This window comes from Gambusia affinis, linkage group LG12, assembly GCF_019740435.1.
Source record: "Gambusia affinis linkage group LG12, SWU_Gaff_1.0, whole genome shotgun sequence".
Lineage (NCBI taxonomy): Eukaryota > Metazoa > Chordata > Actinopteri > Cyprinodontiformes > Poeciliidae > Gambusia > Gambusia affinis.
This window is the reverse complement of record NC_057879.1, coordinates 5,245,361-5,269,505: the sequence shown is the minus strand read 5'-3', so window position 1 is coordinate 5,269,505 and position 24,145 is coordinate 5,245,361. Positions and strand designations below refer to the sequence as shown.

The following is a 24,145-nucleotide window of genomic DNA, read 5'->3' as shown; positions in this document are numbered from 1 at the left end:
AGTTTTCAAGATTTTTGACGAATTTAAATCAGTCATTTGTCTTCAAACCCCTGAGTGAATACCTTCTGGAAACCTCCTTTGTTTGCAATTACAGCCGAAGGTCTATTGGGATATGACTACCAGCCTTCCACATTTAGAAACTGAAATTTATGCCAATAGCTTCTTTGCAAAACAGCTCAGACTCAGTCCGATGGGTGGAGAAAGTCTGAGCTCATCAATTTTCAAGTCTTGCCACAAATTCTCAAATGGATTTAGATCTGAACTTGAGTATGCTTTGATCTATCCATTCCACTCTTGCGTCGAATGAGTGTCAAGGGTTCTTGTCCTGCTGGAAGGTAACCCTCCACCCCAGTTTAAGTGTTTTTGCAGGTTCTAATACTATTTTTCCCTTGAGCCAAGCTCCATCAAGCTTAACTGTCCCAACTCAAGACAAATATTCCCTTAGCCTCAGCGGGCTGCAGTGACGAGTCCACTGGGTCTGCCAGTGGCCAGCTATGCCAGAGCAGAATCAGGCCTGGATCCAGAGACCTGAGACCCAAGAGCACTCCACCTCACAGCAGAGGCCTGACAGAGCTAGGGGACACTAGCACTAGGGGCATGACACAGACCCCGCCAAGCAGCACACCAGGAGTGAGCCGGCACTCACTCGAGCACACCAGAACATCTGACGCATTGGTGGACAGAGGCACTGACCAGTGGCAGGGAGTGTGATGGGGGGATTAGGTCCCACATTTGGATCCTGGGTTGTATTTGGGGCAATCCAACACCCAACCTGACAGATTACTGAAACCTTACACAAAGAGGTGCAAGAACAGACACTGTACACACACTCACATTCCCCAAACACACTTTAACGTCCAGGTGATGACAATACTTCTTAGGGGCAACCAGCTCCTGGATCCAGAAGGTAGACCCCCTTCATTCAAAGATTCGACAAGCAGACTCCTCACACCCCCACAGTAGCAGAGTGGCCCATCATTTCAGACCAGGATCGGACTCCGCCCAAACCTGCTCCTGCCCCCCAAATGACCCTCGACCCTGACTCCAACCCAAACATCCAAGCCAATAAGAGTCGCTGCAGGATGAAACAGTCCCAGTTCTCCCTCCTAAGCTGTGGATCGCTGCAGCTCCTCTAAGGGTACCATGGGATACTGGCCACATCTCTGGTTCTTGCTCTCCTTGTCAAACCTTTTAGTGTAGCTGGACAGCCATGTCTTCGTTTGTGTTTGTTTTGCTCTGTGAGATGTCTGAAGCTCAGAATATTACTTTAGATCCCAAACCTGCCTTTCTGTTTTCCACAACTCTAGCCATTTCTTTATGTAAGGCCTTCACAGAACATATGCCTTTACTTTGGGATTACAATAGACATAGATGGACTTCATATATTTTAAATTCAAGTCATTGCCTTGCTTTTAGGGGTGCACCTCACACTTTTCTGATTTTAATTTGTAAAATAAAATAAATAAAATAGCCCCTTATGTTTTTCCTCCAACTTTTCAATCACTACTTTCTGCCTGCCTGTCAAATAGAAAATTCCAACAACATAATTTGAAGTTTGTGGTCAAAACATGACAAAATGCGAAAAACTCAAAGGTCATAAAAAGGTTTGCAAGCGACAGTTACTGTTGTCGCTCTCTGCCAAAGTTGTAGCTTTACCCTGCAATCCTACAAATCTTGATTTGCACTTTAATTTAAAATAAACCCAGGTCGGGGCACAAGGGATGTTCAAGGTGTGAAATAATTATCTAACTCAAGAGGACTTAAGCCAAAAGAGAGTTTTTATTAATCTGCCAGGGCAAAGTCAATATTCATTTTGATAAGATGTTTTTTTCTTTTTTGTTCGGTTTTTTTTTTTTTTTTTTTTTTTTTAATAAGGGGAATAATTTAGGCTTAAAAGAGTGTGAGAAATCTTTGAAGTGAATTGACAAATTTTTCTAGGTCATTTTTCAAAACTACATCTCTTCACTTTAGAATGCCAAAACACGGTTCTTTAAGAATGAAATTTCTGTGGAAAGAATGTGAGAAATTAAAAGAAGAAAACAGGAAGAGTCAAACAGTGATGCAGGAAAACTTTGCGTGTGGCAGAGCAGCTCAAACTAGATCTATATAGTCTGTACATAAACTTTTTTTTTTCCCCACTTTCTGACAATAAATCAAACTAAATGTTTTGTCTCTTAGGGAAGAAACAAATGTATTCCTCTTTTTCTAAAGGAAGTTTGCATATGCTAGCATAGATTAAATATTTTGGAAAGTCTGAAAGTGTTTATATATTAAACACTTTGGTTAATTTACAACATTTGAGTTATGTGGAGGCACACCTGTTGATATGTTTTAAGACCTCGTTGGCTTCTTGTGAATAATATTTTTTCATGTATGTTAATGAAATGAAGCATGTGTTTTAAAACTTCAGGTTTCTGTGAAGTGTGTGTAAAAGTGTTTGTACTGGGATCAGTGGTGGCACCACTTTTTTTTCTTTTTTTTTTGTTGCTATTATTGTTATAAGTGTTTATATTTCTCTGTTGTAGTTTCATCATACAGTTTCCACCAGTGTGCCTAATAAATACGGGATATTGACAATTTGTGGCTTTTCAATTAAACCAAGTAAAACCGTTTAATGGAAACAAACGTCGTCCTCAACGCCAAATCTCAGTAACTGCATTTCCATTACAAATGACGAATTCCACAAATGTAAAAAACACAATCTTGGAATTGGTGTGTTTTCATTGAATAAAAAAAATGTAATTAAAATCACAAATGAAGTTTGTTTAAGTGATAAGTCATTAAAAAACACGCGGTGGCACAATCATCGAACTACTTCCTGTTGTCGTCTTCTTCATGGTTTGCACCAGTGGCAACATCCAGCTGTTGATCTCAGGACTAGTGTTTCCGTACTGAGTTTTTCAAAATAAACCGATTTCAGTACGGTTGAAAAATCCCTTTATCCCATCACCAAAACTTTTGATAAAAAAATCTGTTTTTTCAAAATAGGTGTGTTTAAGCAAATTTACTTTCGAAATGTCAAATTGAGCATTTATATGGTGAATGGAAACGCAGCTTGCAGCAGTGCAACGCTTCAAAACCCTGACAGCCTGTGTGGTTTATGTTCCCATATCTTCAGAAATCAATGCAGCACAAGGTAGTAATACAGTGACTGAGCACAGCGACCAATTATTCTGGATTCTAACTGAGTGAGTGAAATATTATTTTTGGTTCATTTTTACGGAGAGAATGAACCTCCGGTGGTGACGCGTAAATGCTTCATGAATTTCTCCCGCCAGCAGATTGAGGTCAAACAGTTTGCCCAGTCTCCCAGCCGATCTAATGTTTTCTCAACTTGCACACTGTGTCAGCGTCCTCTCAGAGCCGGCAGCGTAGCTGTAGGCACTTAATCGCGGTAATAGTCAATTGTTTTGGCTGTTAGTTGTCGGGCTGTACAACAAAAGACCTTCACGTGACCTTCTTTGCGTATAAAAAAAAAAAGATCCGCTGATACAATAGGTGCAGATTTTCAATTATTCTTTATATGTACATTACTGTTAGTCCAGACTTTCTTCATATAAAAAACAACTAAAATGATAATTCAAGGATACAATTTACGAGGATTATTCACCATGACCTCAAATTCTACATGATAGTCTGACTGAACCGTCCGCGTGTCGTCATCATGGGACGTAGTCTCAGAACGAAAGGTCTGTTTTGACATGCGATCCTCTGTTAAAGAGACATTAGAGCCTCAGAAGACATTCACTGGGGGGGTTCTTAATTAAACACGATCGCAGCAATCCAAGTCTTCATTTCTGTCTCGATAAGCCATAAGAGCTCTCTGGGGTAAAGTGAGCTCTGACATGCGGTACGGGGAGGGCGGATTACGGATAAGCTGGAAGCTCAGCTCGACGCATGCAGGCCCGGTTCATCCTCAGCAGCAAGCAGACGTTTCAGTGAGTTCATGGAGTTCTGTCACCATTGATTTTGTTAAAAATTAAAATCCAAGCTTCCGTCTTCTTACTGGCTCAAAAGCACACATTTAAAACTGCATTACAATTAAGGGGCTTATGTTTGGGTTGGACCCCCATGTGAGCCACTAACGGGAGTTAATTTATCAGCTGAGGATTGAGAAAATGACTCTAAGGTGACGACCACATCTGTGTTTCAATGCTGCTCTGGCAGATGGTTAATGACTGTCAGCTATGATGAAACATTTCCTGATGATCAAAGTCAAATAACTCTGGAGAAGTGCTATGATATGATTGGAGAGGGACGAATAATTTGTCTGGTTCAGAACATTAAACCTACAACTGTTCTCTGCTAGTTTATCATAAAAATTAAAAATAAAAAAACCGAGTTAAATACACACATTTCAAAACTTGGAATCTTTTGCATTGCAGCCGCATTTGATGGAAAGCAAACAAGATCGCTGTGGCCTAAAATTTCGCAGACTGCTCAAGAGAGGAAGAAAAGCGTGTTCTCATTATAAACCCGAGTCTCTAATTAAAACAGTGCATTGATATGCAGAGAACATCCAGGCCTTCCACAACAATGGCTTTGGTTTTCACATCATACCTGATTCCTCGCCGCCGCCTCGGGGCTCGCCTTACCGACAGGCCTCCGTCATCAGGATGGCTTTATTGACAAATGTTTAATGCTTTTATTATCTTTCTCACTGCACACGCAGCTGAAATTTGTTCATTTCTGCGACACCAAGTATGACGAGATTAGTCAATATTGTTTGTGTCGCCTGTTGGGAAAAAAAAACCTTTGTTACGGCTAATAGTGCTTTAGGACCGCAGCGCTCCGTCTAACTAGGAAGAATATCAGAAATCTCTTCGAAGAAAGACAAATCGCCACAATGGCCTTCATCCCCATTTGTGAAATTACCCTTTTAGCTTAAGTGCTCTGACGGGGCCGCCCCTTAAAACTGAACAAATCAGGGTTGTTTTACTCTTTTCCTTGCATGTGACTGTAATTGTCCTTCAGCGTGTCCAGAAAGCAGCCTGGATCCTCGCCCCCCGAGCGGCACTTTACCATCACCGGACGGCGCTGGGAGGCTGTGAGCGAGGAGTAAACCTGGAGGTCAAACAGAGACGCTCTGCAGAGAGCTGAGAGACAGAATGCTGCAACACGAATAAAACTGAGCAGGAAACTCATTCAGCACTTTACTGTCACTGCAGTGGTTGCTATATCTTCAGTTTCACTTTTTTTTTTTTATTGCTTACTCTGAATAACTGCAAAAGCATTCATCCCCCTTGAACTTTACCAAATTCTGACGCGTTAAAACTCGGTGGGAAGCACACTGCCGCTAATCCACTAATGTGCTAATAGCAGAGCTACTTTTTCATAAAGCTCTTTTGCTAATTCTGAATAAGTTCAGCACACTTAGATTCCCCTCAATATAATTTTCCAGATAAATTCTGAAGAGCTAATTTACTTGGCTGTTTTGCAAACTTTCAGTTGAATAAAGTTTGACATCTGTGTTGAATTTTTGGTTGTTGCAAAACGCCTAGCGGGATGCAGGCCCGCCTTCGAGGCAAAGCCCCTCCTCAAAGTTTCCAAGCTTCTGCCTCACAGAGCAGCGACTCCCCCACTCAGCTCCTTCAGACTAGCCAGCAGCAATTGGCAAACACCGGCTGGAACTGCGCATCTGCGGAGCTTGTTATGCTTGCTACTTCTTAGTGTGACGCTGGTAAAAATGTTTGTAAAGGGCTAACAACGGAGCCACTTTGTGCTGACTTCCTGAAGGCGGTGTTTCAGAAAGAGAGAGGTCCTTAAAGAGACGGAGGCCCAATTTCAAGGCGATAAATTGTGAAGCAAAATCTTTTAAGACATATTTGATGAATGCAGCATTTTTACACCAACTGAAGTTAACATAGTTACTTGATTGTGCTATAAAATCTCAGTATGTGCTTGGAAAAGCACATACTGGACAATTTTTCCCATCAGCCGAATCAGTGGCACTCCACACAGAATCGCTGATCAGTACGGTGTAAACAAACTCGCTTAGATGGAGAAGCAGCAGATGTGGATCTTCGTTTTGAACGTTGATCAAAGCTTTAATCGTTAAGACAGTTTTTTTTGTGTGTGTGTGTGTTTATTTTTGCTTGCATTTTTTTGTATAACCAAACTCCAGCGACGCCTCCTGCGTTTGGTTATTACTTGGCTCCTCCAGGTTCCTCAATCTTCGGGCACAGCATTGCAACGATAACGCGATTCTGAACGATTTATAACAATCAAACAGAAAATGGGTGGAGGAGATTGAGCCATTTCACAGACCAGGGGACAGACACCAGCATGGTCTTAACTCCAGCCCTTACTTCCACTTCTCATCGCAAGAGAGAATAGTGATTTAAGCCATCATTTTCAGACAGGTGCTGTTAGAGCCATCATCCATTCCCATTAGGCTTTAGTTACACCCACTGATCCAAATCAACTAAATTACCGTAGAAGAACGCCATCTTTCACTGAAGAAGTCGTTTCTAAGAAGAGAAAACCTCGTGGACGTGCGCCGAAATACCAGTTTTTAGTTGTTGTTTTATTTTGTCCTTTTTCCTGTTCTTAAACAAGCAGAGAAAGAAGGAGGGGAGGAATGGCCCCGGGGTGATTTTAATAAAGCTAAATACTGGCAAACATGATAAAATATGCTTACACTTGCACATCATCTCCCTCTGGGCGATGCATGAAAGAATTATAAATACTTTCTCTTGTGTTTTGCTTCAAAAATATGCAAGATAATGTGCTCCTTGGGGGGAAAGGTGCATGAAACAAAAACAATGTCGGTTTCTGCAGGGTGAAAAAAAAAAATTGATCGGGAAAAAGAAAAAAAAAAAGAACAATTTTTTTTCTTCTTCTTCTCCTCGCTGCTCATCTCTGCTATCTGCAGCAAATTGGAGCTGGTTTTGATAAGAAGAAACATCCTTTAACAATTTCTGCCACACAGTCGGTATCTCCGGAGCGCGCACTCACACAGTCCTATTATCTGTGACACAAAGCCCGCTTAGTGGCTCTAAGACTTTCAGCCCAAGGTTTTTTGTTTTCCTTTTCTGAGCTCACTTCTCTCTCTGCTGTTTCTAGTTCAAAGCAATCCCTTTTTTTCTTCTTCTTCTTCTTCTTTTTTGGATTGCCTTCTTTACACCCTCAATAAATTGAAAACCGTTTTTTTTCTTCTCTCTTTCTCGCTCTTTTCTTCGAGCAGATCAGTTCTCATTTTCTCCACAACCTTGAAGATTTGCACGCAGATTTGTTATTAATGGAAATTTTAAGGGAAGTGGTGCACAGTCGGAACGAGCCGCAGTTATTAGGACGTGACAGAGACGCAGCTCTGGCGCCATCTGCTGGACAGAGACGTTAAAGCGCTTCGTGTCACCAGGTACTGGCTGGACAAATACCCCTGGACGAGACGTTTTATACCCCACCTTCTCGTCTGGGTGTTAATTACGGAGAAAATGTCATTAGTCGAAGACACCATTGATAAAATGATGGATGGATGCTTAGTCAGAGGTGAGCGCAGGAGTGAGAGGTCGTCTGCGTAACTCGATCGTTTGTCATCGCTGCTGTATGGATTTTAGTAGCTGTAAAACAGATGAATGGGTGATGGATAGAGCATTACATCTGCAGTCCAAAGCAACTCAGACAATAGCAAATGTAAAGTTTAGATATTTTTAGTGGCGTAAATACACATCAAATATATTAAAGATTTTTATGGATTAAAAAAACCCCAACTGTTTTTATAGTTTTTTATATTTCAAATGATTGAATTATGTTATATTTATATAGCATGGCTAATATAAAGCCTCCACCGAAATACCATAATATATCTAATATATACACAGAATTCAAGAATACAATCCTTCATCAGTTGATCATAAATAAGTGATATATATATATATAAATTAAAAAATTAAATAAAATAAAAAATTTTAATAAAAAAAATAAAATAAAAACACCTACAAAGTATTCATGGAAATTGAAATAAAATATGTACCAATGAAAAAACTGACGATCACACTTTTTTTTTTTTATATTAGATTCAGTTTTAAATAACGTTTAAACGTTTTTTTTCAGAACTCTTTTTACTAAGTGCAAAAATGCATTTCTATTCTATCTTGGTTAATTTTGTTGTTGTTGTGGTATTATGGGCATCAATATTATCTTTATTATTGCTGTTAAATTTATCAGAACTACTTACTATAAGCAATAATTTTACCAATAATTTTAAGCACATGTATTGTATGTATTGCATTCATCAAGACTGAAAGTAAAATGAAGGCGTATTGCTACAACACCTATAAATAGCGAGAGATCATAATTGTGAAGTTTATACTTCCACCCACGTCTTTGAACTTGTATTATCTCTTGCATTATTGTAATTTTATTTGTAACATCCGATGAACATTGAAAATGCAAAACGTCCGAAGTTCATCTCCCCTTTAGCGGAGAGAAAACTTGCCCTCTACTGCTCTGATATTTAGGAAGATGAACTAAGCCGGGCTGAAAGGATCGCTCCACCCTCAAGAGGGAAAACCAGAGTTCAGAGGGCATAGCTGCTACAAGGCATGTGATTCCCACTCTGCCGCAATACAGATAAAAAATGCTGCCGGCCATGTGACCAATGCTGGTATTCCATCACCGCTTGGGCCCAGATTCCCACGCTGACGTTGTGGCTTGCAACTGGATCCTACCAAGGAAATCCGCTGCATCTGGGAGTTTGGTAACTTGGAAAGTTTTTTTTGTTCTTGTTGTTGTTCCTCGGTGTATCATTCACTCTGAATCTAATGAAAATCCTAAATCTTCAAAGCACACTGCCAGAGAACTGCAGCCATTTTTATGGTGTGATACTGCAATAAAAGACACTTTGATTTATAATCTTTTTGGCCAGGAAATGTGAAAAATGCCACACTCCTTAAAAAGTTCAGAAAAATGAAAGAAGGTTTGTCTTAAAGACATTTTTAAGCTATAACAGACTCAGCCCGTCACGGCAACAGATTTTGCTGGCCGATAAATCGTCCCAGGAAACCTTGCGATAAATGATACTATTGTTGTTTTGAGTCCATTTTCAGGTAATATATTGATGATGGCGTAATAATTTGAGTTCTCTCACTCAAACGCCAATGAACAATTAACACTGGAAGTGGAAGATATTGCAAATATCCAAAATGAAACACAAGAAACCAAAAAATACAGCAGAAATAAAAACCACATACAACCAAAATCATATTTAAAAATGGATTTTGATGTCTCTGTAAACCAAACAGAAATTTCCATGTATTTTATTGGGATTTTTCATGAAGACCATTACAAAGTAGAAGCACACAAGTCAGGACTTTGGTTCCAATCACAGCTGCAAGAGTTTTTAGATATCGCTCCACCAGTTTTGCACATCTACATACTGAGATCTTCAAACATTCTTCTTCGTAATATAAGTAAAGCTCATCCAGGTCAGTTTGAAAGAACCTGTCGACATCAGTCTCCCATGTTTTTGCCACAAGTTCTTGTTTGGCTTTCAATCACAAACAGGAAGTGATCAAAGCACGATCACAACTGAAATCAAAAACTCACACCCCGGGATCGTCACATGACTAAAGTTCTCGTCTGGCGTGAAGGTGAACAATCGTGTCATGCTACGCTACACAGTTGTATCACAAACATGAAGATGTTCTGCTTTGTGTGGGTCAAATACATAAAATCCCAATGAAAGTTTGTGTTTGCAAAATGAAACGCTAAAAGGTTCCTGGAGTATGAATACCTTTGCAAAAGCTAACAGCAGTATTCGCATGTTATGTCAGTCATTTGACTCCATTTACTCTCTAGACCAAGGGTGCCTAAAGTTGGTCCTGGAGGGCCGACATCCTTCATGTTTAGTTCTCTCCCTGGTTTAGCACACCTGGATCAAATGATGCCTCATTAGAAGGTCTCAGAAGAACATTGACATGCTGAAAAGGTTGTTGGTACTACCAGCGAGAGGACTAAAACATGCAGGATGCCGGCCCTCGAGGACCGACTTTGGGCAATCATGCTCCAGACAGTAACTCTGCAGCTGACTTTGTATCTGTTTTGGTCGTCACGTGCAGCTGCTATTTAAGAACACAAATGTTTGCTGTCTTACCTCCATAGTGACGCACCGGCCTCAAACAGGCCGCAGCAATGAGCTATTTCAGAGACGTAGGAAGTCTGCTGATGTGTACATGGCTGTTTCACACTGGCACTCAGTGGCCTTGAGGTGTGTTTCAAAGCAGTTATCCTGGATATGTTACACCGTAATGCTAATTTTCATATGCCACGCTAGTTCTGATTGGGAAAGTCTGTTCGGCTGTGTAATCCTTTAAAATACAACACAATAAGCATTTTATCGGTGTGGTGATCGAACTTTGGCCCCCGGGGGTCAGCGAGGCTCAGCAGGTCTATGCAAGTGCAGGGACCTTGGCGTGCCAGCTCCCAGCGGCACGGCCTGACTTTAGGGGATTGGAACGTCCCCGGCTGGTGGGTGAGCAGCCACGGTTGGTATGTGAGGTAGAGTAAGCCCGGCTAAATCTAATGAACTCAACACTACGCATAGCTTGTACTTTGGAACTCAACTCCTGGAGACAGGATGTATTTTTCCTACCCCAGAGCTCACCAGGCAGAGAGATGTCAAGTGGGTGTGGAGATGCTCACAAATTTCAAGCTGAGAGCATTGATTGTGTCTCACTGGTGAGTGAAAGGAGCTTCAGCTTGCAACAGGAAAGGGCTCTGACTGTTGTCTGTGCTTATGCAATGAACATTGGCCTACATTACCCGACTTTCTTGGACTCCCTGGAAAGCGTCCTGGAAATCGTGGATATCTAGATTGGATATTTGTGGTGGGCAACAATGGAATCATGCATAGGAAAGAAGTATGTCGATAATGAACACCATTTTCAAGCACATTGTGGTTCATAACTGTGCTTTGCACCAGGCTACAGTGGGTCAAAAGTCAACAATCAACTTTGCAATCGTACCATTAGACAGGCAACGTTATGGTAAATGGTAAGTTGCCTGTTTCTGAGAAGCATTGTATCTTGTCTAAAGGAGTTTTAAGCTCTTTACACTACATTCAGTCACGAGAATGGTGGTAAGCTATTGCTCTACAGTAGCTGCTGTACAATGACCACCACCAGGAGGCAAGGTGAAGTGTCTTGCCCAAGGACACAGCATTTGAGAAGGATGGTGGCTGTCTTTGGGGACTCCTCATGCAGATGAGAGGTACTGAGTGACTCACAAGACTCAAGGTTCTTTAGCTGCAGAGCCAGAAACTCGGGTATGAGTGGAAGTCGCTAAGGTTTTGTGACAGACATTTGCTTGTCCTCAAGGAAGCTCTTGAGCACTTTTTGGTGACTTAGAAAGAGAAATAGTGACCAGCCCAATCTGTGTTGTTTGGGTGGAAAACAGTGGACCTGGATAAGATATTCGACCACAAATGTTTAAGAAAGGGCACCGGAGAGAGTTCTTTATTTATCCAGGACATTTTGTACCAAATCAATGAGCTGGGTGGTGGATAAAGATGAAGAACTGAATTTAAAAAAAAGTTCAAAACTTCTTTTTTTTAATTTACTCTATGACTAGTTGAAGAATATGCGGGGGGAAAAACGTAGCTTGTGAGTGAAAGACATTTGCTATGTCAGATAATTCCACTGTTTCATATTTTGTTGAGTGGCAGTAATGAGTCTTGCTATGAACATTGAGGAGAGCAACCCAGAAATCTCTCTCTACAATAACTCTGAACCAGCTCCTTAGAAAGAGATACCAAGATATTCCCAGGCCAAAAAGTCCAATAGAGCATCTGTGTGTATACGCAAGTGATAGCTTCAGAAATTAACTGTTTGTTTGACCTTCTGGTGATTTGTTCGACATTAAATCAGTCTCCACTCAGACAGCCTCTCCTAATGTTACAGTGTTCGGATGCCTGAAATCCCGAGAACTACATCGCCGTTGGCCTGAATGGCAAATCCTGCTGGTCTTCCGACTTGCAGCTGGGATGCGGTAAAGATTGGGGGATGGCATCACTTCCTAAGAAAATAGAATGCAGTGCATTGTTTTCCCAGCATTGCCCTGCTGCCCCGGAGAGGACTGTGGTGTCGGCGTGGGGTGGGTGGGGCGGAGGGTTCTCTTTGATGCAGCTTCCAAGTTGTGACACCGGACACCGCTCACTGGTCTTATAAATACTTGGAAACACTGTGACGAGGAATTAAATATGGAAAAGTGGTGAACTTTGAATGTGCAGATGATAACTGCACCAAAAAATAAAACAATAAACACTTCAGAGTTCTGTTAACACCTCAGAACCTGACCAAGAAAATATTTGACCTTCCACCCTTTGTTGATGTCGGTTGCCCCTATGTGTGTCGGTACATGTTTGTGTTTGAATCAGTTCGACCAAAGGACGTGCTTACTTTTTATTTTTATCATTTTAGCAATTTTAAACCTTGTAGCAGTGAGCATTTGTCTAGAGACCAGGGCCCACCCTTCAAGGATAGACAGCAAATGGATGAATATGCCGATAACAGATGGGAAAGTTTTTGCAAATTAAACTTCACTGACTGGAAAAATAGATCAAGCTGTTATTTCATGACATCAATAATCTGTAAGAAGAATGCAGGAAAATAAAACATCTGTTTTTTGTTTTTTTAATATTTCTGAAGGCTTGTACAGACTATAAAGCGATCCATGGCGTTGATTTGAGCGTATTTGTTGCTTTGCCTATGCAACCGTCTGGTTGTGTTGCAGACAACTGATTCACTGAAATTCTTGGACATTTTTTGGAGAGGTGTAAAAGGTTAGAGAGCAACACGTCAGGAACTGAATACGTATCAAACATCTGTTCGATCCATCAGACCTGCCAACACGCTAGTCTACGTAAGCTAACGGTTAAAATATTTTAAAGTTGTTTGTTTTTTCCCCACAATCTTGGAACATTTTTTGCCCCGAAGTTGAGCATAAAAAAATATTCATGATTTTCAAAATTTGACCAACTGCGGGTTTTTTTTTTCTTTTTCTATTAAGTATTTATGACTATAAAAATATATATGTGTTTATTTTCTACCAAAAACAACCAACAGAGAAGAGAAGGAAAAAAGTTATATATATATTTTTAAAGTATATTTATTTATTTTTGTTTTCTTTGACTTAGGCCCTGCAGAGCAAGAGAATTTTCTTTATTCACTTCTCACCCAACAGACCAGAAAATAAAAAAGGGTTCTTTTGCACTTTTATGAATTTATTGTTTCTTTTCCTGTGTGCTGGATGAAAAGGAAGGAAAATACCTGGAAAAATCACCGTCCAGCAGGGCGACTGCAATGACAGGCCTCTGTATATTATATCAGACAGTCTGACTAAAACACTGCTGTTCTACAGTTTGAGGTATTCGACCTCTACTGTCTAACCTTCAGGACTGTTCATCTTCAGTCACTCTTGTTCTGGATGGAACCTCGCAGGAATCAGTGGTTGAGAGGATTGGAGAACGTTTTTATTTATTTAGTAGCATCTTGTTGAGGGGAGCATCATTTAGAAACCCAGGCTTTGTTGTCAGAATCTGTGTTGCATCTCGCTGAGGAAGATCTGAGACGCTTTGCCTCCATCGAGCTCTTGCTTTTTTTTTTTGTTTTGTTTTGTTTTTGTCTTTCCGCTACCAGCATCACTCGCAGCTTTGGCTTTGTACTGCGGCTGAAGATACAGTTATCCTGCACATTAATTCTCTCTGAGCTTCTCGCGGTCTCCCACAGGCCCAGAATGAGCCGCTGTAAAGGCGGCCTGATGGAGACGTTCCAGCGCGCACGGAGCGCAAACAAAGGCAGCCCGGCTAGTTTCTCCGCGCGGACGCAAGAGGAGCAAAACAATCTCAGATCGTGAAACCTCTGCAGGATTACAGGCGGAAGCTCCGTGATTACACCGGATTAAAATTGAAACAATAAGCTTACACACACACACACACACATGCTCAGTTTGTTTGTTTGTCCAGTTACACACTTTCACCAGTAAGAATACCTCGTTTTTCCCCTCTTCTTCTTCTTCTTCGTCTGCAGAAAGTACTTTAAGAAATTGTGAACTTCTTTTTCAGTTTGTGAAAATGAGGGGAAACTGGGACAAAAGGGCTATTTTGGTTACACTATAACCTGATTTTGTGCTTTCCTCAAAATAAATGAATGTTTTAGAGAGCCCTGGTGAAAGTCTGGACTTACTATAAGTCATATCAAAATGTGGCTGGTTTTAGACAATTCTGCAAAGAAAGATGGACCAAAATTCCACAGCGGCTGTAAATGTTGGAAGGAAGCTGCCGATTGTAACCAGTTGTTTAGGTTTAGACACCAATTACTTTCTCACAAAGAACCTTGTTGGTTTGGATAGCTACTTATTCCTTAAAGAGTGAAATATTTATTTGAAAACTCCATTTTGTATTTTCTCAAGAGCTTTTTACCTGGTTTTAAAATGTATTTGATGATGCAAAACTTTTAAAGTGGCAGTATTATTTAAAATCACTAATATTTTTTTTTTTTGAGCTTTACATCATGTTATAATGTTATCCCCTCATCAAAAACATACCTGGAGTGTTGCCTTGAGTCTTTCATGCGTGTTTGAGAAATCCTTTAATCGTGTTTGAGAAATCCTTTAATCTCCCATGGCAACCATTCAGCTGTGCAAAAACGCAATGGGTGGTGTCTAGCCCCGCCTTCAGGGACGAACCTCCTCCTCAGAGCTGCAGTCACAGAGGCTGTGGATGCCAGAGGAACACATTTGGCCACTAGGTGGCATGATGGTGGTTAAAACCCTGGGAATCAGGCAGGGGACTCAGTGGAGCCCCCTAGTGGTCCATAGCAGGGCATCAAACAGCTTTTCAGGAAGCTGTACCATTAGATTTTGTAAAACCTCTGGGTGAAACGTTTATACCATCTTGTGTGGCCTTAAAGGGGCAGTGTCATGTAAAATTGCCATGTTTGACCTTTATATTATTTTGTTTTCCTTTGGTTGATTGATTTCCATTTATTTTGTCATCAAATACACACACAGTAGTTTTCTTTTTAATGCAGCAAATAAAGTTATTTTGTTTTAAATGGTCAGTTTTATGTCAGTCTTGTCGTCTGACAGATTTTTATGGAATAGCCATGATTATTGCGTGTGCTGGCTTGTGGTTTTGTTACGGGTTGTTTATGGTTGGTACTTTCTGCATTATCAGTTCTTTCTGAGGTCCGTTTTAAGTTATTCAAGTGTTAATCTTCCTGAATAGCTTCTGCTGTGTTTAGTTGATTCTAGCTTAAGACTTTTTCATACCCTTTCTTGCTCCTCAGGTTTTGCTAGTTCGTAGTTTATCCCTTAGCCCTGTTTATTTTTTTTTCTTTGGATTACTCCTGTCATGTTCTTATATCAGTATTTTGGTTTTTTTATTCATTAGTTCATTTGTGCTATTCAGGTTTGCTGTTCATTCCCTCGTTTAGTAAGTGTTAAGTTTTTTTTGGTGTTACTTTTCTTGTGGGTTTGTCTTTATTTTCTCAGATTGTTGTCAGGCCTGTTGCTCCTTTTGGTTCCAGTTCTTCGGTTCAGCTAATTCTCCCAGTTATCAAGCTCATTGAACCCTCCTGTCTTTCCCCCGTTTTAGTCACGCCACTCACCTGTTTCAGCAGTTATTGAAACTATTGTGCTTTTTTTCTCTTTAGCTCAGTTCAGGTCTGTTCGAGTTTGTGGTTTTGAGAAAAGAAATAAATAAGTCTATCTCAGATACAACTTCAACTTTAAAAAAAAGTGAATTTTATTTGATAACTTGTTCGACCCTGACGGATCACCGCTAGATGGTCAATAACGTATCCATTTCTCACACAGGTTATGTGTGAGGAAAAACTCCACGGGGTTTTCCGCACTCGAGCGTTGCCAAGCGCGCATGTCTCTCTTAAAGCTTGCCTGCCCAGATACCTTCAACAGGCCGGACCCAGAATGTTCGTCACCCCGAATTGTACAATGGTGCTTAAAAGCAGGCAAACATTAGTCCATTACTTGTAATGGAAAAAGGGGAGAAAACCTAAAGAACAACGTTGTTACTCAACCTAAATTAACAGACGTTAATGGAGGATGTCGTCACACGTTTACATAAGTTGACACGACATCAATTATCTCGCATTTTGAAAAATAAACTGGCGCCTACAGAAAAGTTTGGCCAAATTGTTCACACCTGTTTTCACTTGTTTTCGCAAATCACAAACACACGTCTGAGTGTACTTTAATGGGCTTTATGTGAAAGACCAGCTGAAAATTAAGTACCGGTCTCAAAATGAAATGTGAAACTTTGATTTTATTTTTTTTATTTTTTTTTTGCAAATAAATATCTGTAAAGTTTGCCGTGTTTTTGATTTTCATGTTTTTCTGTACAAACGTTTTGTCTTTTCTTCTATGTGAAATTGCTCAAATTCAATCTAATTGCATGAAGAGCATGTATGGACATACATTTTCTTGTGATGTGGTAGTTTTTCCTTTAGATTTGTGTGCGTGTGTGTATCTGTGTGTTTGGGGAAAATATAACTCTGCCCTAGTCTTAAGATTTTCCCACCTCAGCTCCTTCAGACTAGCCAGCAGCAATTAGCAAACACCTGGTAGCACTGCGGATCTACTGAGCTTATTATAGGAGCTACTTCTCCGTGCAACTCTGGTGCAACTCTGAAAGCAGAGTTTCATAAAGAGTAGGAGCTTCTTAAAGAGACAGCGGTCCAATTTCATAGCGTTAAATTACAAAGAAAATTTTATTAAGTCATATTTGATCTAGCATTTTTGTAAAAACTGACTGTAACATAGCTAGTTTACTGGGCTGTAAAATAATATCATGTGATGAAAAACTAATTATACTGCCCCTTTAAGAGTATCAGCTCAAGAGGATACTAATGTATGTCACATTTTATTTTTAAAAAACACCCCACCTATTGTTTTTTTCTTTCTCCTTCCACTTCTGTCTACCTTACTTTGTGTCACTAGATCAGATTTTTTAAAATTCCCAATAACTTACAATGAGGTTTGTGATTAAAGCACGAGAAAACACGGAGAAATTCAAGATGCATGAATACTTTTGCCGGGCGCTGTGCGTTCTCGATAAATAAGGCAGAGACGCTGCTGACCCACGCTGTCGCAGTGACAGCTTTGTCTCCTTTACTGGCACCTGATTAACCTTCCGTACCCATCGTCCCCCTGCGCCGCAGCCATATCTCAGCATAAAAGACGGCGCATTATGCGCTTAATGTTCCTCATCATTTCCTTTTAAACAAGATTTATGCCGCCTGCTGCTAGATTTCAGACAATGTACCCAATTATCCGCGTGTCTGCCAACGTCCTGCTGGCGGGTTCTCGTCCTCGCGCATTTGTTTCGGTGACAGCGAGTGCAGACCTATTAGCCTCCTGTGGGGGGGGATGCCGCCATCTTTCTGTGACTTTTTGTATTATTTCCAAGAAGAAAGAGAGAGGCTCCGCATGCTGTCGCCAAACATGTTCACGGTGGGACCAAACGGACCTCGGTGTGTGAACCGAGAGGACGGGGCTAGTTGGAAGCTAACTGGTGCGGCCTAATTGATTTCAACTCTGTGAACGTGCCGTGATATTCTTTGTAAACTGACACGACGCTTGTGAAAGTCAGTCAAAATTAAAGATAGATTGTCTTGTTGTTTTTTTCTTGTTTGTTTGCTTTTAGAGCTGGCAGGCAGAGGAAACTAACAGGACAGATGGGAGTGTCCAGCAGCACGTGCCTTCATTGATATCCCCCCCCCTACCTGAGGCTAGTTAACATTGATTTGCCATCGCCGTCACTGGATCTCCAGATGTTCAATGGCCGGCTGACATCTGATAACGCAGAGACGGGAGCATGGGCAGCCAGCGGCCATCGCATCAGGTCAGCCTCCACCTGTTCTCCCAGATAGATGGCTTAGTAAATATGCAGTTCCTGGCTTCCCTCGTCACAGCCAGATGGTGCAGCTCCAACTGTATCTGCAGCCTGCTGCACTCTGCAAAATGCAGAACAGGTTGTTATTAAAAAAAAAAAAAAAGAAGAAGATGAAGAGGCAAGAGGGGAGAGCATAAACGCCCCGAGGTTTGGACTCTTCTGGAATTTGAATGATGCCACCTCAAAGGCTGAGGTCAAAACGCATAGAGGTGGAGGGGGACAGGGACGACGGAGAGGTCGAACTCGTATGTTTGGAAGCGGTCCAAGCCGGGGCAAAGGGGACCGCATCGGTTGGGAAACGAACGGGCCTTCTGGGAATTCCCAGTAGTTGTGCATTTCCCGCATTCGGACGGCCTTTCCAGAAACCAGGCTGAGCAGTCAGAGTGGGACAGGAAGCGGCGGCAGTCCCAGAGCTGAGAGCACAGATAAAAAAAAAAAGAAATGACAAAACAAGGGTTATTTATGAATGAGCTAAGCCAGGAAAACGTTAATCAGTAGAGTGTGTGATTAATGAAATGAAGGCAGTTGCGTATTAACTTATTCTTACTCAATATCATGGACCGCAAAGTACTTGTTTGCAACCACACTAACCAACTGGTAGAATTTATTTATTTTATTTATTAAAATTTGAATAAAAAAGGAGTAGTTTGAAGACGATAAAAATCATAGTCTGTCCATTTTCTCTAATACTGTAATTAAACCAGCAACTAAATCATAGCGATAATGATTAAAATGGCTAAACTGTCGACCATGTAGATGCTAATATGGTGGCATAATTGTAGCAAAAATGCAACAATAAAGGGATATTTTTAGTTTCTAATAAAATAAAATGAGCGTAACATCTTTAAGGTACATAAAGCTAAAGAATGTTGCATGAAATCATTTTTCTGAAACACAGGAAGAAGTTGTGTTGATCCTCCTGATTCTACTACTCATAGTCATGCAAGTTAAGTTATCTTTTCAAGCCAGTCTCTGTTGACCTGAATGTGATAAATTAATCATTTCAACCCACTTATAATTTATATTTTACCCAGGACTTGGACAGCATCCATCCATCCATCCATCCATTTTCTGTTCACCCTTGTCCCTTACTTGGGCAGCAAATTATTCCAAATGTGGTTGTTTTCACCCTATCAAATTTTAGAGAGTATGTGTGGGGAGAAAAAACCCCAAACATAACCTTAAATAGGAAGGTTGTGAAGGAGAAAAACATGCCCTGGCTGGATGAATGATTGTGTTTTGCCTCCCGCAGAAATTGGGCTGCGCTGCGCTCCACAAAAACATGTTTACAGCCAGTGAAGTACGTTTGAAAGGAAAAGCTCCGTCGGCCTGAGAGCGGGACATAGATGGGCCTCGTTGTCCTGATCAGCGCTGACCCGAGAACAAAAATAGACTCCAGAATCTTCGGCCAATGAACTTTGCCCTACCGAGCCAAACACAACACAAACGAGACAAAATGGAAGAGAATGTTTGAGCTCCAGCTCAGCCGCCGACTGTTCTGGGTGGGATAGTGCGAAGTCTGTTAATTCGGACCTGAAATCATTGTCATGACAAGCAGTGGCACAACACAGATAATCCTGCTACAAGATTTAATGTGGACATTTTCCCACTAAGATCATTTAGATCTGCCATTGCATCTGACGGAGAACTTTCCTCAATCATCTTGCTGTCTTTCTTCTTCCACAGAGGACAAACCTATTGGTGATTAATAAATTAATAATAATAATAATAGTTCTATCAAAAAATTTCCCCACCTGAGCTGTGGAGATCCACAGCTTCGCCATGGTTACCACTCGCCTCTTGGCTGCGTCTCTGTTCAATTCGCTCACTGCAACAAGAAAGCACTCGAATCAACTTCAGTATATTATGTTGACTGGTCACAAGTAATCAGTTACATTTATCCAAGTGAATATATTAAGTCGCCATGTTAAGCAAATGTGAATAAGGTAAGCCTGCCGAACTTAATTCAGTTACATGTGACAAGTTAACACCACACTTGTTCTGTTTCCAGATGGTTTATTAAAGCTGCAGTATGTAACTGATCATATTTATTATTATTATTATTTTTTACATATCAGTTGAAGCTGTCACTCTGTCATAACAATTTGATATGAGGCAGATAGTTTGGTAGGAGAAAAAAAACTCAGCGGTTTCACCTTCGCCCAGTGCTAACTAGAAACAACAAATCAGAGCGTGGAGGCGGGTCTTAGTGCTTGTCAATCACAGTCTTGCGTGGCGCTGCTCATTCTCTCTGCTACTGCAGCTAGCATAGCATGTTGTGAATAGTATTGCTAGTTAGCGTCACCACCACAGATAAACAGTTGTCCTGTAACAGTAAGTTGGATCTCGGCCGCTAGCAGCGAGTTCATTGATGTCAGCTGACAGCACCGAGCCCCTCCCCCTTGCGCTGATTGGTTGTTTTTGGTCGAAGCGTTGCATTTTTTCAGAAGCTCAGAGAGGAGGTGGAGGAGATGGACCTTTTCACAGATTATCTGCCTCGAAAATAGTCACGACGTGGTGCCTGTTGTAACAAATATGTAACAAACGTGCTCTTTGTAACATTTACATACTGCAGTTTTAAGGAGTGCTTGGTGTTGCTTGTTTGCTAGCAAACCTCTGAGGCCTTCACAGAACATCTGGATTCACAGTGAAATGAAGTTACACACAGATTAGCTTTATACACAAAATAGGCGGCTTCTGAACTGGATTTTATTTTCTGGTGCTAGAGTAAAGGAGGCTGCACGAATACAGAAGTTTTTGGGGTTTTTTTGGAAAAATGTATCTGTGAATTATTTTCCTTAGTTTTGCAATACTTTGTGTTGGCTCTGTCACATGAAATCCCAATGACATGCGCATGAACTGGTGACTGTAGCGACGAAATGTCAACCGTGTTAATCCAGTTTTCCCCCTAGAAGCCAGTTGAACGTCAGATCAAAAACAAATAGCGTTACTCATCCATTTTTTTTTTCCAAAAGTTCCAACCCACACCAGAATGTGGGCTTCCTCGACACTCTCTCTCTCTCTTTTTTCTTTTTTCTTTTTCATACCGGTTAGCTTCTCAGACTGTTTCCTGAGAAGAAGGAGGAGAGAGGCTCATTAGCTGCGTCTGAAGTGACCTCGTGTTGACATCCAGAGCTGTGCGCCAGCTGAGGCAGGCAGTCAGAGGGGAAGGAATTGTCGGTGGCTGCCGGTAGAGGAAGCTGCCTCAGCCGCTATCAGCGAGCGTTGTGCCTTTTCATCTGGCGGGCTGATTGTCTCCTTCCTGCTAGCGCTCTTCAACTAACTGGGAAACAGGCCATTAGCAGAGTTTACTGGTAACTTGCCTCCCGGTCGAGTCTAAAAATAGATTCTGGGATTAAGTAGACAATTGTTTTTGTGCCCATGAGGCTATTTATGGGTACAGCTTTCTATCCATGGTCATGCCTTGATAGAAAAGACGACCCAGACAGGATCTGTGCAGAATGAAGCAAAAAAAAAAAAAGAAAGAAAGAAAACACATTTATTCCTGTACCTGCGAGCACTGAAGCTGAATTCATTACCCAGGTTATGCAACACCTCTTATCTATATAAATATTATGTAAGCAATATATTGTATTTATTATTTATAGTGAGTTATCTTTTTATTCAAAGTATATCAGTGTGCTATAATAATCGATACTAGAAAGCTATGGTATTCTCCCATCACACTGTAGGATTTGTAACATATGCAGTTAGACTATCAGCTAAATCAAAAACTGTCATGGAGTTTTGAACATGTCAAAAAATGTGGTGGCATGAGCATCAAAATTAGGAAATATACATATACGCATCAGAATAAACACAGTTCTTAATTTAAATGTCACAGAAATGATCCAATGAAAACATCACTCAGGATCTTGATAAGCTATGCAGACGCTCTGTCTGCGCTGATGAAGATTCGTTCACTATAGCATGCTAACTGCTTGGTATAGCTCCAACTGAGTCCAGTTCAGCTACTGTTTAGCTAAACGAGCTAATAATCGTTTAACCTCCTCATGGCGTTCATTTCTAGATGACCAGTTCATCCTTGATGGAAAAATCAAAACAGAAGTTGTCCCGCCAAAACAAAAGCGTGAGGACACTTTTCATCTAACGCACACATTATGCTATTTTGGGAGGCATCAAAAGTGACACGTAATTCAAACATGTGACAGAACGTAATATTCCACAAAATATACTCCTCCAACCCACATGTTCCGCTTTATCCTATTAGTCAACATATGAGGCGAGACGAGAAACGGAGACGGCGGGTATAGAACGCCTCATTAAAGTCAAAACGTCGACAAAAATATACGCACTGACTGTCTTGACAAACTGCTCTGAGTTGAAGCAGATTATGCTCATTTGCAGAAAGTTTTAAGTAATTAGGTGTTCATTTTATATTTGAAGTAATAGAACGGAGGGTGCATGTGAGAGGAGCCATTGCAAAGAAAGGCTCATGATATGTTAGGTTCTTTTAGGCAGAGGCACTAAAAAAGGAAGAACCTCTTTTAAGTTAAATGCTACAGCTGAAAGGGATTTTCTGGTTAATCTTCTTCAGAATCACTGTATGAGTACACACGCTCACAAAGGCAAAGCCCTGACACCACACAGAGACAGCCCTCACTCCCCTATTCACAGCAAGGACACTGGAGAGCAGTGAAGTAATTCATTCAGTGACGAGTCACCGAGCAGCGAGGAAGTAGCGTGGAGGAAATTCACCGTTGAGGAGTCTCATCATCCGCCCACTCGGGTCCCTCATTGGGCTGAGAAGCATGATGTCACACGCCGACCGCCTCTATAAAACCCCGCTTTCCCCGCACAGACGGCAGAGCAGCTGGAAAGCTCATTTTGCTGACAACAAGGAGGACGGCTCACTCCCACAATCGTTCAGGAGAAACTTTGGGAGCCACTCAAGAACGAGCAGGAAGCATCTCACCATGTGCAGAGGACTTGAATCGCTGCCCATCACCTGCCTGGAGAGGTAAACCCAACCAGAGTTTTCACGCTTGTAGTCAAGTTTTCTCATGCCAGCAACTTGCGCACACGTTGCATGTCGTCTGAAGCGGTCTGTGTTGCCTCGGTGTGTCCCTGCAGGGCGAAGGAGCTGAAGGCGTTGTTTGGAAGTTTGCTGCAGAGATCAGAGCACAGCCTCACAGGGCAGGCCAAGAAAAGTGACAAGCAGAGGTAAGACCGGCATGCAACGTCTCTTTGGAAGCATTTCGGTGAACCAGCAGCGGAAACCTTTTCTAATGATGTTTTTTTTCCCCCCTTGTCTTTACAGATTACATGATGAAGTCAACGAGCCTCTGAAATGGAAGGAATCATTTGACAATCTGCTGTCCAGTCAAAGTAAGTCCACGATCCTGTGTAAATGCGACGGAATCACTCTGTCCATCAACTTCAGTTGACGGGTTTTTAACGTCCGCTTTGCTTTCGCTTCCAGACGGACTGTGTCTGTTCAGAGCGTTCCTGGTGTCAGAGTTCAGCGAGGAGAACATTGCCTTTTACTTGGCCTGTGAGGACTACCGGACGAGCAAACCGTCCAAGCTGGCCGCCAAAGCCAGGAAGATCTACAAGGAGTTTGTCTGCTCCGACGCGCCACGAGAGGTACGGCCCACCCCCGACCCTCCCTTCGCTCTGCCGATCCTGCTGCCGACCTCCCGGCCAGAAGTTGACTCTAAAACTCTCTGTTTCCGCAGGTAAACCTCGACCACGCCACCAAAGAAGTCACCAGGGAGAACATGACGCGGCCCAGTCAGTCGTCTTTCGATCAGGCTCAGGACAAAATCTACACGCTGATGGAGAAAGACTGCTACCCTCGCTTCCTCAAGTCCTCGGCGTACCTGGACCTGACCAGAGAGACCAAGACGGGCTAAGAGACTTTTTTTAAAAAACCACAAGCAACGACAAAAAAGAAACCCAGAAAGTTGGACGCAACTTGTCTTCTCCTTTTTAAGAAGGGGCTGCAAGCTTGGTGACACGTTACCGCCGGCGTCAGGGCTCTGGGCTGGAGAACCAGAGTTTCTGGACGAGCCGTGGAGTTCTTTCCATCTCCTCAGAGAATCCACGGAACGGGATGAAAGCTGGAAGCTAAAGTACACTGGAATCTGTGACAGGAGGCGCACACAGGCTGAGCACCAACAACCTGACGGACTTTACCTTTAGGTTCAGAGAGAGCATGTATCAGACAACCAAACTACCGTTTGAAGGCATTCATATTTATTTATTCTTTAT

The 24,145-nt window shown here is 41.7% G+C and overlaps 1 protein-coding gene across 2 annotated transcripts in view; it reads left to right on the top strand.

Annotated features, from left to right (window-relative positions):
• LOC122840637 (regulator of G-protein signaling 5-like) overlaps nucleotides 1-23,798 on the top strand; it is a 46,718-nt gene extending 22,920 nt beyond the window's left edge. Inside the window, exons 1-7 of one of the 2 annotated variants that reach the window (XM_044133178.1) lie at nucleotides 17,243-17,530; nucleotides 17,663-17,860; nucleotides 22,734-22,892; nucleotides 23,006-23,095; nucleotides 23,193-23,260; nucleotides 23,355-23,518; nucleotides 23,611-23,798. In XM_044133178.1, coding sequence (XP_043989113.1) covers nucleotides 17,790-17,860; nucleotides 22,734-22,892; nucleotides 23,006-23,095; nucleotides 23,193-23,260; nucleotides 23,355-23,518; nucleotides 23,611-23,787 — 729 coding nt within the window. In that variant the 5' untranslated portion in view covers nucleotides 17,243-17,530; nucleotides 17,663-17,789 and the 3' untranslated portion in view covers nucleotides 23,788-23,798. Of the gene's footprint in view, nucleotides 1-17,242; nucleotides 17,531-17,662; nucleotides 17,861-22,733; nucleotides 22,893-23,005; nucleotides 23,096-23,192; nucleotides 23,261-23,354; nucleotides 23,519-23,610 lie in introns of those variants that run through there. The other variant, XM_044133179.1, reaches the window with a different exon arrangement.
• The last annotated feature ends 347 nt before the right edge of the window (nucleotides 23,799-24,145 follow it).